Here is a 16,398-nt window from a genome sequence, read left to right on the forward strand (position 1 = left end):
AGTGCACCCTCTTTCCTTCAGTGCATTTGTGGCCCTCCAGCCTCCTGGAACACTTCCCTTGAGAGCTGGTCAGGTTTTAGCTCCTGCCTAACGTGCTGCTTTTCCCTCCAGATGTCACACCTGCAACACCACAGACCGTAACGCCATCTGTGTGAACTGCATCAAGAAGTGCCATCAAGGACACGACGTAGAATTCATTAGACATGATAGGTACGTTTCCAGCCAGGGCATGGGGCTGCTCCCAGAGCAGGAGGGAATGGCCACTAAGAGCTGTCTCTCTGTGTTGTAGGTTTTTCTGTGACTGTGGTGCTGGAACACTGTCCAATCCTTGTACGCTCGCCGGAGAGCCTACACACGATACAGATACACTATATGACTCTGCTCCACCTATAGAATCTAATACATTGCAGCACAACTGAATTCCTTTTCAGAAAGAAAGTCCTGCCATTCTAATATCATAACTATTAAAACTTTTTTTTTGGAGGAAGTTACACTTGCCCATTTCTGCAGAAAGAGACTGTATTAAAGCGGATGTGTGAGGTGTTGACACTATGGAGCTCAACCTACCAAAAAAGAAAGTGGCAATATGTTGACTCAGGATAACAGAACTGGGCGTTTTAGCATTACTGTGTAAACAAAGACTTTGAAGGGACAGAAGTGAAGAAAAATAAGCTGCAATTTTGTACAGATACCAACTTCTGAGAGCTGGTGTTTTTACAAGTAGCATTGAAACGCAGTCCAATTTGCAGTAGTACTATTCTGTAGACAAGCAGCATTCTTTGTTGCTGCCTTTATGGACATGGGTACCAATTGCTTTTGTAACATGGTAAAAATGTGAGCTAGCACTTCTGCATTTCTTTTGATTTTTTAACATTTATTCAGATTGAGAAATATGATTTTAATGCTTTAATCTCATGTAGTTTGTTTCTAATTTCAAGCAAAAAATCTTATTGTACTTGAATGTGTCCTGTTTTGTTAGCACACCTAGACTTGCTGTAACTGTACTCATGTCCCAGTATGTACGTTCTTTCTATGAAAGAGAAAACACTAATCTTAAATTATATCCAGCAATTTTTCTGGTGTCCTCTGAAGTTAGAATAATCTCCTCCCCTGCCCCAGCAATAGTCTGTACTCAAACCACCCTAACAAAAGAAAGAAAAGCAAGTGTTTTAATGAGACTTCCTAGACTATAATGCACTATAAAACAAAGTACCCATGTAACTAAGTTTTGTGAAAGAAATTTTACTATGTTTTAAAGTACACAGTAGAAAGTCTCCTCAAAACAGTCTTGTACTTTACTCTGTTCATAGTTTTTTTTGAACAGTCTGGACATTACTTACATAACCTGCTGGAAATCACAGCAATTTCCTGCTCTAATGAAGCTGAGACAAGTATATATACAGCCCTATACAGTTTCATAGCTTTTTTCCATTTATGTGTATTGGTGACAGTGGGTAATCAACAGCCTGAAAGTGTATGCATGTACCATAACATCTAGACTTAATATATTGTGGAGTACTCAATAACCATTATGTAGAGGGTAGGTATGAATTAAAGGGTTTAATTTCCTAGGAAAGACAATGGAAAAATGGTCATTTTTAAAAAATAAAGTTTATTAGATCATAATGTTGTCTGCTCCCACCTTCTTGAGAAACCCATGCGAGTTCCTAAAGCCGGCTGATCATCACCATGAGCTTCTGAACGGCGTTTGCATCAGTGTTCGTTCCATCCACCACCTGGCACAGGTACCTGAGGGAAACAACCACCTTTACTGACACAGACACTGAGGGGCAGAGCTTAACACTTCCACTCCTACAACAGCTTTAGCAGACATGGCTGCTGGGCCCAGTGTAAAGGCTGCCAGCCTTTACAGACCCCCCCCAGCATCTCTGTGTGCAAATTCACACTGGCAGTGACCTGAGGCTTAAAATAGTGCTCATAATATCTGCCCTCCCACAGTACCTCCCTCCCTTCCTCTGAAGATCTGCTGTTCACAAAAGTAGTTGTAAATACACCTTGTGCTGTGACTGAGCAAAAGCCACTGCCCAAATATTAAAATGGGCTCCTGTAAGCAATTTGCAAATTAGATAGAGAAACCCAGGGCCTTACCTAAATATTCTCAGTGAGATGGTTGTTTTTTCAAACTCTTTAGCTTTTCTATGCCCCTTCTGAATGACTTCCTCTGGAATATCTGCAAGTCTTGCCGCATTGAAGCCATAGCTCTTTGGGCAGGCTCCTTCAATGAACTTGTACAGGAACGTAATTGTTTCCTGGCTTGGGTCTTCACTCTCATTTTCAACCATGCATGCCTGGGGAAGAGCAAGTCACAAGTCAGAGTCTGCAATACTGACCTGCAGCCTAAGAAATGCATGGGGCCTCATATGCTGTTACCAAAACACCCGTTTCCTAGGCCAGAAGAGCACAGAAAAGCAGGAGAAATCCCAGCAGGAAAAGCCCCATCCTCACACACGTACCATGTGGCCCAGGCGCACGGCCCCGCGGTGGGAATAGTCCTCCACCAGGGAGTGGTAGTGAGTGGAGAAGAGCGTCCGGCAGCGGATCCTCTCCGCCAGCTCCTGCACCACCGCGCTCGCTATGGCTGTCCCGTCAAACGTGGCCGTGCCTCTGCCTGGGGACACAACGGGACAGCTTTGGCACACCCAGAGGGGCACAGTAAAGTCAATGCTGCTGGAGAGACAGACACCCTAAAGACAAATGCAGCAATGCATTTGTAGTGTTTGCTTTTTCCCCTCCCCGCTGTGCACGAGACAAACACAGCAGTATGGGGTGAGAGCCAGCAGGGAGAGATGACCTGAGTATTGGCCCTGTAACAATCACCCTCTTCTGCACTGCAGAAAAAAGATGTTTTTGCTCTCCTGAGGTTTGCTGCAAGTAATTATGCAAAGGAAAAGCAGGAAACCACAGTTGGAAATAAAGGTAATAATGAGTGGGGGTGGGAGGTGGTGACAACTTCCCAGAGCACCCAAGATGTGTTCATGAGACACCAGTTAAACACCCAGCAGCATTATGATGAAACTGGCCCTGTGTACTTGGTTGCTTTTCAGATAGCCCAAAAACTTTGCAGCCAGTTTTTCATCCCTCAGATTTAGTTTCCATCTATTACAAAATAGTCTAATTACCCAGTTCATCCACGAGAACAAGGGAATGCTCTGTTGCATGCTGCAGAATGCTGGAAGTCTCGCTCAATTCAACAAAGAAGGTACTTTCACCTTTAAAGGAAATGAAAAAAAAAAAGGCCATGAAGTAGTCAAAGATCTGAGAACCACAACTAAAACCTCATTTAATCTGCACTAGAATCTTGGTTAAGCTAAAGTGAAACTCAGTAGCAAACTGAAGCTGAACAAAAACCATGACACTTTATTTCCAGTGTGAAAACAGCAGGTTCCCATTTGCCAGAAAAAACACAGGTTCCTTTAGAGTACAGCACACTTCACAAAGTTTTCAGGCTAACACACCTGATTACTTTTAACAGCACCTGTCAAATTTAACAGCTGGACAAAAAGAGGAGCAAAAAGGCTACAAGATGGGGAGAATTTTTGTCCCTTTCTTGCTCTAAATGCACAGGACAAGCCAAAGGTGTGTGTGGCTTTCCAGTAAAAAAACAAGCAGAAAATCAAAGACTGAGAGACTGGAATTACTGGTTTGGTTGTGATGTCATGAGGGAACTATTTGGATAATAAAGGCTTTATTTGTACGTGCTCTCCTCTAATGAAGTATGACAAAAGCAATATTCTGCTGCTAAGGCTCGAGCATCTCATGGGATTTTCAGCAATCCAGATAATACAAGGCTTGAAATTTACACCTGAAATTTGTTTTAGCAGATTATGAGCAGAAGTACACAATTATTCACATTCTTCCACATGATAAAGCCACACTTATAAAATCAGGATTTACTTGTTCTTTGTGGGGATCATTACAAATAATCACAAGTAGCAGGCATTAATGCAATTTATTCCATTAAAGGCAAGCATTTATTTCCTGTACTCACGCTGCATGAGTACTGCTTTGCTCTAATATAAGTTCTGTAACATGAATTATTAACAAGTGTCCACCAATTCTGATCTTCTGCGTTTATTTAAAGAAATTACCAGAATTTAGTATGTTTTTAACAATATTTAATAACCATTTATTCTCTTTAGAAAATAAAGCCCTAAAATTGTATTACTAATAAATACACCTCATAAAAGTCCTGCTGACATCCAAAGTAATTGCTGTGGAAAAACTTTTGCTGTGCTTTCCTATCTACACAGTGTGCAAACAAATGAATCAAGAACAGATTTCAGAGCTCATTCTGTGCAGTGTTCGCCCTCACAATCAGTAGTTTTCAGTTAATTGAAAAAAAATTGAAAATAGCTTCATTTTGCTAGATCATCTCTCATGAAGGAAAGGCCCTTCTCATCTCTACCATAAGCATTAAGTATTCTTCCACACTTTTGATTCCTTCTTGTAGTGAAATTAAACAAAATGGAGACAAGCTGAGCAAAGAAAGCCTTAACATTCTCTAGCTGCAAAGAAAAGCCTTGATTTGGGGAAGTGTAAATATTTTTTTTTAATTAAGAACTCGGAATGATTCATTTCCAAATTCCTTCTGTGCAACAAGGTCAGTGGGCTTAACTCCTTTCATATTCACTGACCCACATTTTTCAGCAGAGAGATCACAGAAAATCTGTGCCCTCCTTAAATGAGCAGTGATACTATTACCACAACAATCATTTTATTTTTCTAGCCCAGTGGCACTTTGCCCATCACCACTGGCAGACTTTACCATTTCACTTTTTGTGTCCTCCTCCACTTATGTCTTCCTCTCCATTAAAGGAACAAAATACTCCAAGAACTGTCAACTACTGCTTCCAAGAAGGACATCTGCCTCTCTTTCTCATCAGAAGAAATCAAATTTCAAACATGAAGCATTCTGATTGAAACAAGGGACTTCTATAGTCCTTGCAAGAAGTTACAAAAACAACTCCTGTGCAACAGCTGCCCCAGCATCACTGTCCTGTTCCAGAACACTTAGAAAAAGGTATTTATGAGAGTAGAATATAATCAGTTGTACAAAAATATATTCCTCAGACTTGCACCCAGCTGGGAGTTTAGGCTTTTGATATTAAAATTCATTAGGAAGTGATCCCGTGAGTCTGTCAAAAATCAGACACACAAAAAAAATGAAGCCTAAGTACAATCCTGTCTCCACTCTGAGTAAGAGTGCCCAGCTCTCCCTGCAAAATACTGTCCCCTTTCTAACTTGCCACTGGAAGCAAGAGCAGAAAGCTGGTGGCAGCAGCCCTCTGTGCAGCTGTGTGTGAGACACTCACCAGCCATGATCCTGTCGGAGGCGCCGAGCCGTGTGAACACGCGGTCGATGGGCGTGAGCCTGCAGGCTTCTGCGGGCACGTAGCACCCCAGCTGGGCCATGACCACCAGGAGACCAGCCTGCACAGCAAACAGGGACACTCACATTTGCACTAGTGCTTGCAGCTTCAGCTCCACACACACAATGAGGGCACGAAGCTGTGTTTCCCCTAAAACAAGGACTGGAGTACATAAAGCTCCCTGCTGCTTTAACAGCTCCAGGCTGCAGCATCATCATCTCTGGCAGGACTGAACTACTCTGAAAGCCTTCACAACACAAATTATCACAGCAAGCAGTGTTTATAGAGCAACCTCCCTGCTGATCTCTAGTTTCATCTTGTTCAACCTGCAGAAGCATCTTTTGCCAGCTGCTGCCAAGTCCTGGGTAAGTCACTGGAAAAAGATAAACAGTACCTCTAGCACTTTTTCCCCACCACCTCTCCTAGGACAAATAAAACTTATCCCTCCAGAAAGCAGAAAATCTGTCTGAACATGGGCATTTTCTACCAGCCTGTGCAATTGCTCCACAGCCTGAAGGCCACTTCTGGGACCTCCTGTGACACCGTGAGAGCCAGGCCCTGTAATTCCCTTACCCAAACCCCAGAGGTGCCCTGGAACACGTGACAATCACCTGTCTCATGAGCGTGGATTTGCCACCCATGTTTGGGCCAGTTACCAACACACAGGAAGCCTCACTGCTGCTGCCCTCATCCTTGATGCCAATTACAATGTCATTGGGAATAAAATCATCCCCAAAGAAAGTTTTTGTGATGCACGGATGGCGGGAATTTCGAAGTTCCAGGAAGGGAGGAGCATTATCCATAGGCAGCAGGATTACAGGTCGGCACAGGGGTCCATCACCACCTTGACTGTAGTGAGCAAGGGACATCAAGACATCTACAAAAATCAAGAGAAATTTCAGTCAGTCATGCTTTCAAATTTCTTCATACACTGGAATTCATTTACTCATTGAATAGCAATTTTGTAGAAACCATTTTCTATTTTATTCCATTTTCCTCATAGGAGAAACACCCAAGAGGGACTCCAGAACAAGTAAAAGGTGGGAATATTTACAGTGTCTTTCCTCATTCCTTCCAGATTTCTACAGATGTCATGGTAAAAATGCTCCCCTATAGTTTTTTTTTAGTTTAAGAGTCTTTAAAATCCACATTATTTCATTTCAAAATTACATGTATAAAATACAATTTCCTTGCATTGTTTTTTCATTTAGAACAAATAGGAGGAAATCTGCTTCTGTGACAGTGAATTACTTTGTGAAAAATCCTAATTCTGCTTTAAAGCTGCCAGAGGAAAACTGTAATTATTAACTCTGTTGGTCTAGCAGAAAATAGCAGCACAAAACCCCTCAGTTAGCTGAGCCCTGAGGTTCTAAAAGCTGATCACCTACACAATGAGACTGTTTATGATTTTAGAGGCTTTATGTACACACTGCTGAGCCTGGACACTGAATTCCTCTCTGCTGGGAACCAATTCAGCACTTGCCCTGGGCTGTGGTGTAGCTGATGTGACTGCTTCCCAGCTATCCCAGGAAATCCATTCCCAGCCAGCACTCCCTGCCTGCCCTCCCTTTTCTGCTCTAGTGGCATTCAGAGAAGTGCTTTCATTTTTCCCTGGAACAAAGGCATCCCTGAGTGCCTCATGTTAGCAGAAAATCCATAGAACAGAAGTATGCCAGTCTTGAACGCGGGATACAAGAGATTGTTCTATCCCAGAAATTTAAGGAAGATTTGCGGAAGCCTTCTTAGTAATTACCTTCTTCAAGGCTTGACACCGAGTACTTTTGTTTTGAAAGGATGCCCAGAAAGCATCCTGCTCAGATGGAAAGGAGCTTGCCAACAGGTTAGATTTTTATACCTCCGTTTAATCAGAAGCTACTAATCCACACACAAGCCTCTGGAAGCAGTGAGGCCCACCAGACTACACTGAACTGAGAAAAACACTTGGCTGCACATCTACAATGGAGAAAGAGCTTGCAAACATCACAGGCCCAGCAACTGTCCTGCTATTTAGCACAGGAAGGAAAGAGGGAATCACTGTTAATTATCAAAGCCCTTACCACATTCAAGAGCTTTCAAAGGACAAGTTAAGAGCTGGCAACAAGCTTCCTCAGATCAGATTTCATCACCACATGGGTAGATCTACTGCGTGTCAGAAGGAGGCAAAGCTCTTACCCAGCACAGCAATGCACTCCACAGCTGTCTGCCAGTCCTTGCTGTTCTTGTCGAAGTTGTAGAAGAGGCGCCTCATGCAGTCCTTGAGGGCGGCGTCGCGGCGCTCCTCGGCGTTCACCATGGCAGCCAGCATCTTCTCGATCTCCTTGGTCCAGTAGCGCTTGTAGCCCTTCCTGCTCGACCTCAGCTCGTATTCCTCAGGCAGGTTACGAGATACGGCACTTTCCGGGATTTCCATCTGGTACCGGTTCTTGCCCGTCCCCCAGTACTGCACGGATTTGAACCCGAGCAGCTTGCGCTGCTTATCCAGGTACTTGCGAAGATCTTCCTCGACGGTTTTGATATCCTGCAGTGCTCCGTCATAATCGGGGTCAAAACCTGCCTTTGGGGTAATCACTCCTGTCTTCCGAGCCTGGTTGTGATCAAAGGCAGTGTCCCACCTGGTGAGCTCTGCGCTCAGCTCGGGGAAGCGGCCCTCGGGATTTTTGGCTTTGCGGGTGACCAGCTGCTTCAGGACTCTGGATTTGAAGTCGCTGGCAACCTCCTCCATGAGATCAACAATTTCATTAATTACTTTGAATCCCTCCAGGGCAGACAGAAAGTCAGCGATTTTTTTTTTGCTGTATTTGAGTTCTTCATAGAAGATGGCCCTGCTGTCAGGATGGTTCTGACTTTTGAGTGGTGACCCAATGCTGTGAATTTTGCTGAGCAGTCTCTCAAGGTCAGGCAGTTTCTTGAGGTGCTCACTGACTTCAGACATTTTATCTGGCACTGCCAGGAGGTCCTCGACAGCATCCAAACGATCATTGATGGATTTAGGATTACAAAGCGGAGCGCAGAGCCACTGTTTCAGTAGTCGCTTCCCGAATGGTGTACAACAAGAATCAATCCTTTCCAGCAAAGTACCTTCTGTGGTTCCATTGGTTCCATTCTGCAGGACTTCCAAGTTCATCAGGGTAACTCCATCCAGCACCATCCGCTGGCCAGTTCTGGCAAACAAACTACTTGAACTCATGTTTTTTGCAGCAGCAATATCCACAGGGACATATTCCTCAAAGTTTGCCTGTGATAACAGCTCCTGATCAATCAGACATTTTTTGAGATAGAAGACACAGCCCCCAAGAGCTGACAAAGCTAAATCACTGTTTTCACCAGGAGTTAATCCCAGGGAGTCACTCTCTGAAGTCAGAGATTTGATTACTGAAGGCAGAGAACATCCATTTTCAGAATTCTGCTTCTCCTTGAAATACCCTTCCTCAAGAAGGACTTTTAGTGTTTTAGAAGCATTCCAGAACTGGGAACCTGAGGTCAGCCCTTCCTGAATGCAAGAAACAAGCGAGCCCTTCAGTATCTTCTGTGTGTCCACAGACAGGTTCCCCTTCTCAAACAGCACCTGCACAGGGGTGTAATGAGCTATCAAAGTCCTAAACCTGGAGCAGTGGCGGTCGTCTGGGAACTGGCCAACGTGGAACTTCCCCACGGAGGTGTCGACGAAGCAGACCCCGTACACGCGCGTCCCGGCCGAGTCCTCCTTCTCCTTCACGCACAGCAGGAACTTGCTGTGGTTCTCGGAGGGGTCGCAGTCCATGACGCTGTAGGTCTGGGTTCCCTTGGTGATGATCCTGCAGATCTCCCGGCGCACCACCTTGTCAAACCTGGAGGAGTGGCCCGTTGACTTGCAGCGCGCTTCCATCATTTCAGGCGTTTCCGTCTGCTCCACGCGCACCACCTTGTAGCCCTTCTGCACCAGGACATCGGAGAATCGGCCAAAGGCAGTTTCTGGAAAACCTGAGTGGGCCCAGGTGCCCCTCATAAAGACCAGGCCCAGCTCATTCACACCAGTGACTGCGTCCATGTGATACAACTCATAGAACTTTCCAACCTTGTAGCAAATCACAGCATCAAAGTTTTGGCTTTTGAGCTGCCACCACCTCCGCACGCCCGGCGTGCACTTGTTGAGATAATCCTCAGGCACATAGAGAGTACAGGGGTCGTAATCAGGGTCACCCTGACGCCTCCTGTGCGCATCTTTCCTCTTCCCTTCTTGCAGCCAGTCAAGCTTTTCGTGTTCCCACACTGAGAAGCCACCAGTGCCCCCACTGCAAGCACTTGCTTGAGACTCAAAACTTTCAGGTGCTGCAAACGATGTCAGCTTAGACTTGGCTTCTGTGGAGACTGCTGCTGCTCTTTTGGGCGTGTCAGAACATTCATTTCCCAAGCTACTCCTTTTAGCAGGCTTTTTCACCTCTTTTCTCTTTCGTTTAGAAGGGACTTTTACAGGGCTCTCTGCAACACTCTCTGTCTCTGTGTCAGAAGACTCATTTTCATCCACCCCACTACTGGCTTCCTCACTGCTTGCTGCTTCTTTCCCATCAGGCTTGAACTCCACATCAGAGCCATCGTGGTCACTGTCAGAATCCAACACTCTCCTCCTCTTGGCTTTTATTGCTCTCTCCCTGCTCATCGCTCGCTTATTGCTTTTCACATCCTCCTCACTGTTGCAGTCTTCACTGTTGCCTGATGCATTTTCACTCATCTCCTGGAAAAAGAAATTATTTTGTCTGCAGATAATTCTGGCTATAAAGATACTGCTGCATAAAGAAGAGCAAAAATGTGCAGTAACGCAGTACCTATGATGCTTCAAGCAAGAGACAGCAGAGCCACAGCCAATTGCATCTACCTTAACAAAACTCAGGTTTTTTCTGGATAACTAACTGCTACTGGCCAGTGGCATAATTCCTCTTATTTGTGTTCTTTAGAGGCTCAACCATTACTGTGCATAGGTGATGCTGGTGAACAAAGCATTTAAACTACATAAAAAAGAATATGGCACGCATAGGAGAAAGAAAAGCAGCTCCATTATTTGCCTTTTCAGCCTCAAACTTTAATGGAAAACCAGCAGTGGAAGGACTGTAATGAGTACAAAGTGCCACTGCATGTGACACAATGCCTGGAGTGGCACTTGTCCCTCAGGGCACTATCACACTGGAGACTGAGTAGATGAGGAGCTAAGGGAAACCACCATCCCACTGAAACTCTCCTCATACCATTCCTCTCCAAAGAAATCTATTCCAAGGCATATGGTGCTAGTGAAATAATAGCTGAATCAACACAACATGAATACAATACAATAAAACATCACTTTTTAGTTACTCCACCAAGACTGGTGTTAACAGTGCAAGAACTGGTATTTTAATGCTACTCCACAAGATGAGGGTGGGCTCCAAAAGTTCAATTTAATGCCTTAGATGAACAGTCAAAAAGCTAAAAATTTATTCATTAAGACATACTAAAACTTCAGATTAAACTTAGGGCAACTTGGACTATGAACAACAAATACAGAAGACAAAATGATGCACCAAAAAAAAGCATTTCTGAGTGAAAAAGTAGGTCACCAGAGAGTCATGAGTGAAGAGTCAGAAAAGTTAAGTAGATTCTGACGTCAGTCCTTACCATACAGAACACCAAAGAGACTTGTCTTTCCAGCTAGAAAAGATGAGAGACCAGCATATGACCTGACAACACAGAAGCAGTACAAAAAAAAGACATATGGATACATATGTGTGCAAGATTAACGAGGAGATAAGCTGTGATTACTGTACCAGAGAATTGCAGGATATTCCACGCTTAGTTCCAAGTCACAGCTTCTAAGTTCTAGTAATATTTCTGCAAATTACAGCAATTAAGAAACATTTTACCTCCATTTCTTCCTCTTCCTCCTCTGTGTCTGAAGGTTCATTGCATACTGCCAGTTCAAGCCTCTTGGTTTTATCTTTGCTCATGGCATCATCTGCCAGCACCATGGCTCTTTTAATTTCAGGCTTTGTGCTGTAAAACGTACCTCCCTTCATAGTTTCTCCATCTGATGAACCTGTAAAAACCACAGATTTGTTAGAAACTGATGCCAGTCTAGCATTTAGCCAGTGTTCATAGTCCACTTTTAAATGTATTCAGAAAACTAACATTCCTACTCAGAGAACAAAACTTCTGTGCTGCTACACTCATTCCCACCACGTCTTAAATACAGCAACCCCCCCACTCCTTCATCCTGATAAACTACCCCTGGGGAAAGTGTACACACTCACAAATGAAATTCCTGCCTATTTCTGTAACTCATTAGCACATGTGAGCACTCCTAAGCTGAGCTCTGGACACCCTCACACTGCCTGTCGTTAGTGCTGAATTTAACACTTTGTGCAGCACACAGACCTGACTGAGACCACAGGGCTGTTTTAGCAATGACAGGTAAGTTCAGCCAGAGTTATCTTCACTTTCTAGGCACAAGCCACCTATGGCACAGACCTCAAAGCTCTGCTGGCCTCCACACTGCTGCTTTAAGGGCAGCCAGGCACCCAGCTCATTAGCCAGATTAGCTGATGGCCAATCACACTGGCCACTCAGCCTGACCCTGCAGGGCAGTGAACAAAGCCTGCTGTTAATAACTGCTCCATTCCCTCATCCTCCTGCACGGCCCCTGGGCACCACAGCTACCCCTGCCACCACCTGCACACAACACAAACCCAAAGACGACCAATCTACAGACTGATTTTGGGTGCTTTTTCCCACTCCTGTGACTCCCATCATCCACCACTACTGAATAAAGCTTCAGCTCTAAGCCAGTGGCAGACAAAGGCAGTGGACGTGGAGGAGGCCAAATAGCCCAGAAACAACTCAATCAAAATTCTTGCTCACAATCAACTCCCAGTTTGCAGTAGCAAAGCAGGGAGTTACAAGTAGCTGCTTCTACAGCACAAAGGCAACACATTAGCAACACAGATCTCCCTTTTAGTTTTCTAAATGCAACGAGGCAGTCTAAAAATATTTTGCATTAATATTAAATACAACTGAACAACGTCAGGAAAAAAATCTTCTCATATAATTGAGCTGCACACTGCAACACCTGCAAATTCACTTAACCAACTGCTATGCACCTCCACTTCTCCATGCCCACCTGTTACAATTCTGGCCCTGTGCTGTCTGCATTTACTCAGGTACAAAAAAATAACCCAAGAAACGTCTCCATTTTCTTACCCAAAGACTCCTAACACTCTTCCTTTGTGTATAAAGATGCTTTTTGTTTGAATTTAAAGCAAAACAGGTATTTTAAATATTTTTAATCTGTTCTGCATTCAACACTTCTCCTGTGATTGATCTGTGCATCTGTGCTTAAACTCCTTTTTGGCAATTTTCTTTTGGTAAACAGATTAATTCCCCTTACCTTTATTTGCTTCTAAGTGGAACTACAAGCTCTTAAAATACTTTGATTGTTTTCAAATAATTTCAAGAAGGACAAATATTACCATGGACCAATTTACATGCAATAAATTAGATTTATTATGCCAACACTCATGATAATAACATTACCATTTTAATTTAAAACTGTGGCTGAAGTACAGCACTCTGAAGTACTGTGGAGACAAAATGTGGCTACATGATCATGAGATGGGACTCTGACTTGTAAAAAGGGAGAAACTGTTTAAATTCAGCTTTTTTCAGTGACACAAGAAAATCCTATGGGGCAACAGAAATACTGTATTACATATGAAGTATTTGACTAACAAGACAGTTTAGAGCCAGTGATTTAATTTTCAGCAACAGTAAAATTATAAAAAAAAGGGGGGAAACAGATTATGATTACTAAAAAGGTGAGATTTATTATGCAAAATGTTAACTCTTGATTACATTTGATTTTCACTAGTTAGCCAAGTCATTTCTTCAGTAGCACAAACACCAATTCTTAATGTGTAACTACAAACACTGCCCTCACCAACACTCAATTCTCAAGTTATATACTTTATTTACAAAACTGCTGCACTGCTGAGAAGAAATACTGGTGTTTATTTATTTTTTATTATTTATTTATTAATTTATTATTTAATTTAATTTTAAATTATATTAATTTATTTATTAATTTTATTTTAATTAATTTATTAATTTTATTATCCCGATATCCTGGGCCTAGCCTTTTAATTCTGGACATACTGAACATAGCAGTTCCTAAATTGCTGCTTAAAAACTGGGTTTGACACTACTAATATTTTAAGCATTTCAGAGCTTAAAGTAGAAACACTGGGTTTATTTTTTACATAATTTTTACCCTGATGGGAGGAAAAAAAAAAGAAATATCTCTAAAACATTAGCAAACTTTAAGTTTGCTTAATTAGTTGTTCCAATCTAATAAACAAAAAGGCTCACTGTTTTATGCTTCAAGAACTGTATAAACACAAATGTACCTATAACCCTCAAAAACTTGTCACTTACAAAGCACAGAACATGTTTAATTCTACTCTTGGTTTTGCTGCTCTTTCTCTATGGAGAATAATATAGCCTATATTCCAAGCTTGTAATTCCAAAACAAGTGGCATATTTCCATTTCAAACAGGTTTGTTTCTATCTCTTACCTTTATATGGCTTCAGGTATTTAACACTGATCCAACCCCTTGTGGGGCAGTCATCAAAGAACTGCACATGGATACGAGTGGATTTTCCTTTTCCTCTGACTATTGTCCTTTCAGTGGGGTGGTTGTAGATGAGGCACGGCCACCAGGGATAACCTTCCATCTTGGCCCACACCAAGTCCCCTGGAGAATACTCACAGGAGACACTGCAGAGACAACAAACATGTCATTTAAGGAACACTAACATTTGGAACAGCTCTCTTCATAAATGTTACTGCACACTGCTGCTGAGCATTTTGCCCTCTCATGATCTTTGGAAGCCTCCCAGGGGGTGCAAGCTGGATTACACAGTTCTTCCATACCACCACCAACACTTAAACTTTTTTGATTTGTTCCTCCAAGTTCTGCTGGATCCCCACAGAGACAGAGCCTTATCACAGAATGGTTTGGGTTGGAAGGAACCCTAAAGATCACCTAGTCCCAACCCCCTGCCATGGGCAGGGACACCTGCCACTAGACCAGGTTGCTCAGAGCCCCATCCAACCTGGCCTTGAGCACTTCCAGGGACAGAGCATGACAGCTTCTCAGGGCACCCTGGGCTGGGAGTCTCCTGCAGGCTGTGGCCCTCAGTTTGCTGACATGTGGGGCACCTGCCATCACGGTGTTCAGCACAAGGGAAACATGGAGCTCCTGGAGCAGGTCCAGCAGAGGGCAACAAAGATGATTATGGGAATAGAGCATCTCTGCTGAGAGGAAAGGCTGAGTGAGCTGGGCCTGTTCAGCCTCGAGAAGAGAAAAGTGAGAGGGGACTTAGTCTGTATATATAAAGATCTAAATGAGGGGCTACCAAGAAGATGAAGCCAGGCTTTTCTTGGTGGCACCAAGAGTTAGGACAAGAGACAAAGGGCAGAATGTTCCATCAGACCACAAGGAAGAACTTGACTATGTGCGACTGCACACTGGAGCTGACTGTCCAGAGAGGTGGAGTCTCCCTCACTGGAGATATTCAAACCTGAATACAATCCTGCGCCATGTGCTCTGGGGTGACCCTGCTCACAGAGCAGGGATTTCGGGACAGGGGCCCCACCTGTGGGATCTTCCAACCTGACCCACTGCGTCGTTCTATGACACAGCACGGAAAGCTAATTTAAGACCCGAGTGCATCACTACTTCCAAACAGCAAAACCCGACCTCGCAGGTGTCCCATTATCCCGCCGGGAGCACAGGCCGCTGCGGGCCAGCCCCGCGGGCCCAGCCGGGCACCACAGCCAAGGAACGGCGGGGACCGGGGCACCGAGGGGGGAACAACGCCACGGACAGCCCGAGGGTCCCGCTCCGACCGCCGGCAGCTGCAGCTCCGTCCCGCCCTCCCCTCCCCTCCCGCGCTCCGCGGCCTCTCCCGTCCCCGCCGGTACCTGGGGGCCTTGGTGGCCGCGCCGCCCCCCGCGCCCTCCTCGCCGTTCTCACCGCGCCGCGCCGCCGCTCGGCCCGCCCCGCCCGGGGGGCTGCCGGCGGCCTGGAGGCCATTCCGCTCCCCCGAGGCGCGGCGGCGGGGCTCGGTGCGGGGCTCGGTGCCGGCCGGCGGCGGGGCGGCCTTGGAGAAGAAGCGGAGCAGGGTGCTCTGGCGAGACATGGCCGCGGCGGGAAGCGCGGGCCGCCCTACGCGCCAAACCCGCGCCGCCCGCGCGCCTGGCCCCGCCCCGGGCCCGCCCCCCCTCAGCCTTGGCGGGAAACGCTGAGGGACCGGCTCCTCCCGGCCCAGCCCGTCTGTCCCTTTTGGCGCCGAACGGGGAATATCTAAACATTTCCGTGAGAAAGGACATCTGTCATGTCTGATCTTCGCATGCTTTCAAGCTTACTCGACAGGAAAGGAGATTTATCCCGTGAAACAGCAGCTAACGAGCAATACCCGAGTGACGAACACAAGCCAAATTACTTGTGGGTAGAGTTACCTGGTTAGGGTTTAGGGCTCGAGGTGATCTCCGACCTCGGGGAAGGTTATCGGTGCCTGGGGAGCAGGATGCACCGCTGAGAGTGGACACAAAGAATGCAGAATTTATTGGCCACAGGGACATTTGGCAGGACCCCAAAACTAAATAGACAACCCAGCAGCTGCTGTATCAGCTCCAATTGGGTAAAAGGTAATTCTGGCAGGGGGAGATGGTGGCAACCATCTCACCAACTCACGGACCCAAGAGAAGAGAAAGTCTTAGCATGGGACTAGTTAGCAGAAGAAGCGAGAGAATCATTAATAAGCAGAAGGCAGAATACTAATTAATAAGGGAACCATGTAACTTTTAGCCAATTAATATTAATGCCTTTGTTTACTAAAATGTATAAATAGTGAAAGGTTTCGATAGTTGTCATGCTGGCATTGTGGCTTTGCCACCCAGCACCCCTTTCTATGCAAAACTGTGAATAATTCAAATACCTCAACT

At 45.0% G+C, this 16,398-nt stretch overlaps 2 protein-coding genes across 20 annotated transcripts in view; one reads left to right on the forward strand and one right to left on the reverse strand.

Annotated features, from left to right (window-relative positions):
- FBXO11 (F-box protein 11) overlaps window positions 1-1,626 on the forward strand; it is a 70,776-nt gene extending 69,150 nt beyond the window's left edge. For all 15 annotated transcript variants that reach the window (XM_086879009.1, XM_086879010.1, XM_086879020.1 and 12 more), the window contains 2 exons: window positions 112-210; window positions 290-1,626. In XM_086879009.1, coding sequence (XP_086735135.1) covers window positions 112-210; window positions 290-419 — 229 coding nt within the window. In that variant the 3' untranslated portion in view covers window positions 420-1,626. The remainder of the gene's footprint in view (window positions 1-111; window positions 211-289) is intronic.
- MSH6 (mutS homolog 6) lies at window positions 1,593-15,645 on the reverse strand. Of its 5 annotated transcripts, none has more exons than XM_086879005.1 (11): window positions 15,555-15,645; window positions 15,376-15,442; window positions 13,964-14,166; window positions 11,261-11,433; window positions 7,563-10,101; window positions 6,002-6,267; window positions 5,334-5,451; window positions 3,141-3,230; window positions 2,475-2,629; window positions 2,110-2,309; window positions 1,593-1,749 (listed from the first exon to the last, which is right to left on the reverse strand). In XM_086879005.1, exons 3-11 carry the CDS (start codon window positions 14,121-14,123, stop codon window positions 1,668-1,670), a joined length of 3,783 nt encoding a protein of 1,260 aa, XP_086735131.1. In that variant the 5' UTR covers window positions 14,124-14,166; window positions 15,376-15,442; window positions 15,555-15,645; the 3' UTR covers window positions 1,593-1,667. The 5 variants fall into 5 exon arrangements, with proteins under 5 accessions (XP_086735131.1, XP_086735134.1, XP_086735133.1 ...); XM_086879008.1 differs by having other exon boundaries at window positions 15,376-15,422; window positions 15,581-15,643; XM_086879007.1 differs by having other exon boundaries at window positions 15,581-15,622.
- Between the last annotated feature and the right edge of the window lie 753 nt (window positions 15,646-16,398).

This window comes from Cyanistes caeruleus, chromosome 2 (assembly GCF_971803275.1).
Source record: "Cyanistes caeruleus chromosome 2, bCyaCae1.hap1.1, whole genome shotgun sequence".
NCBI lineage: Eukaryota > Metazoa > Chordata > Aves > Passeriformes > Paridae > Cyanistes > Cyanistes caeruleus.

Bases quoted from the DNA above. Each gene is read 5' to 3' on its own strand.
- MSH6 (XM_086879004.1), bottom strand. From the start codon at position 15,593: ATGTCTCGCCAGAGCACCCTGCTCCGCTTCTTCTCCAAGGCCGCCCCG. The intron at 5,452-6,001 runs GTGATTGTCACG...TTTGCTGTGCAG, and splicing joins AATCCACGCTCATGAGACAG to GCTGGTCTCCTGGTGGTCAT. The intron at 2,630-3,140 runs GTAATTAGACTA...TTGTGTCCCCAG, and splicing joins TGTTCTCGTGGATGAACTGG to GCAGAGGCACGGCCACGTTT.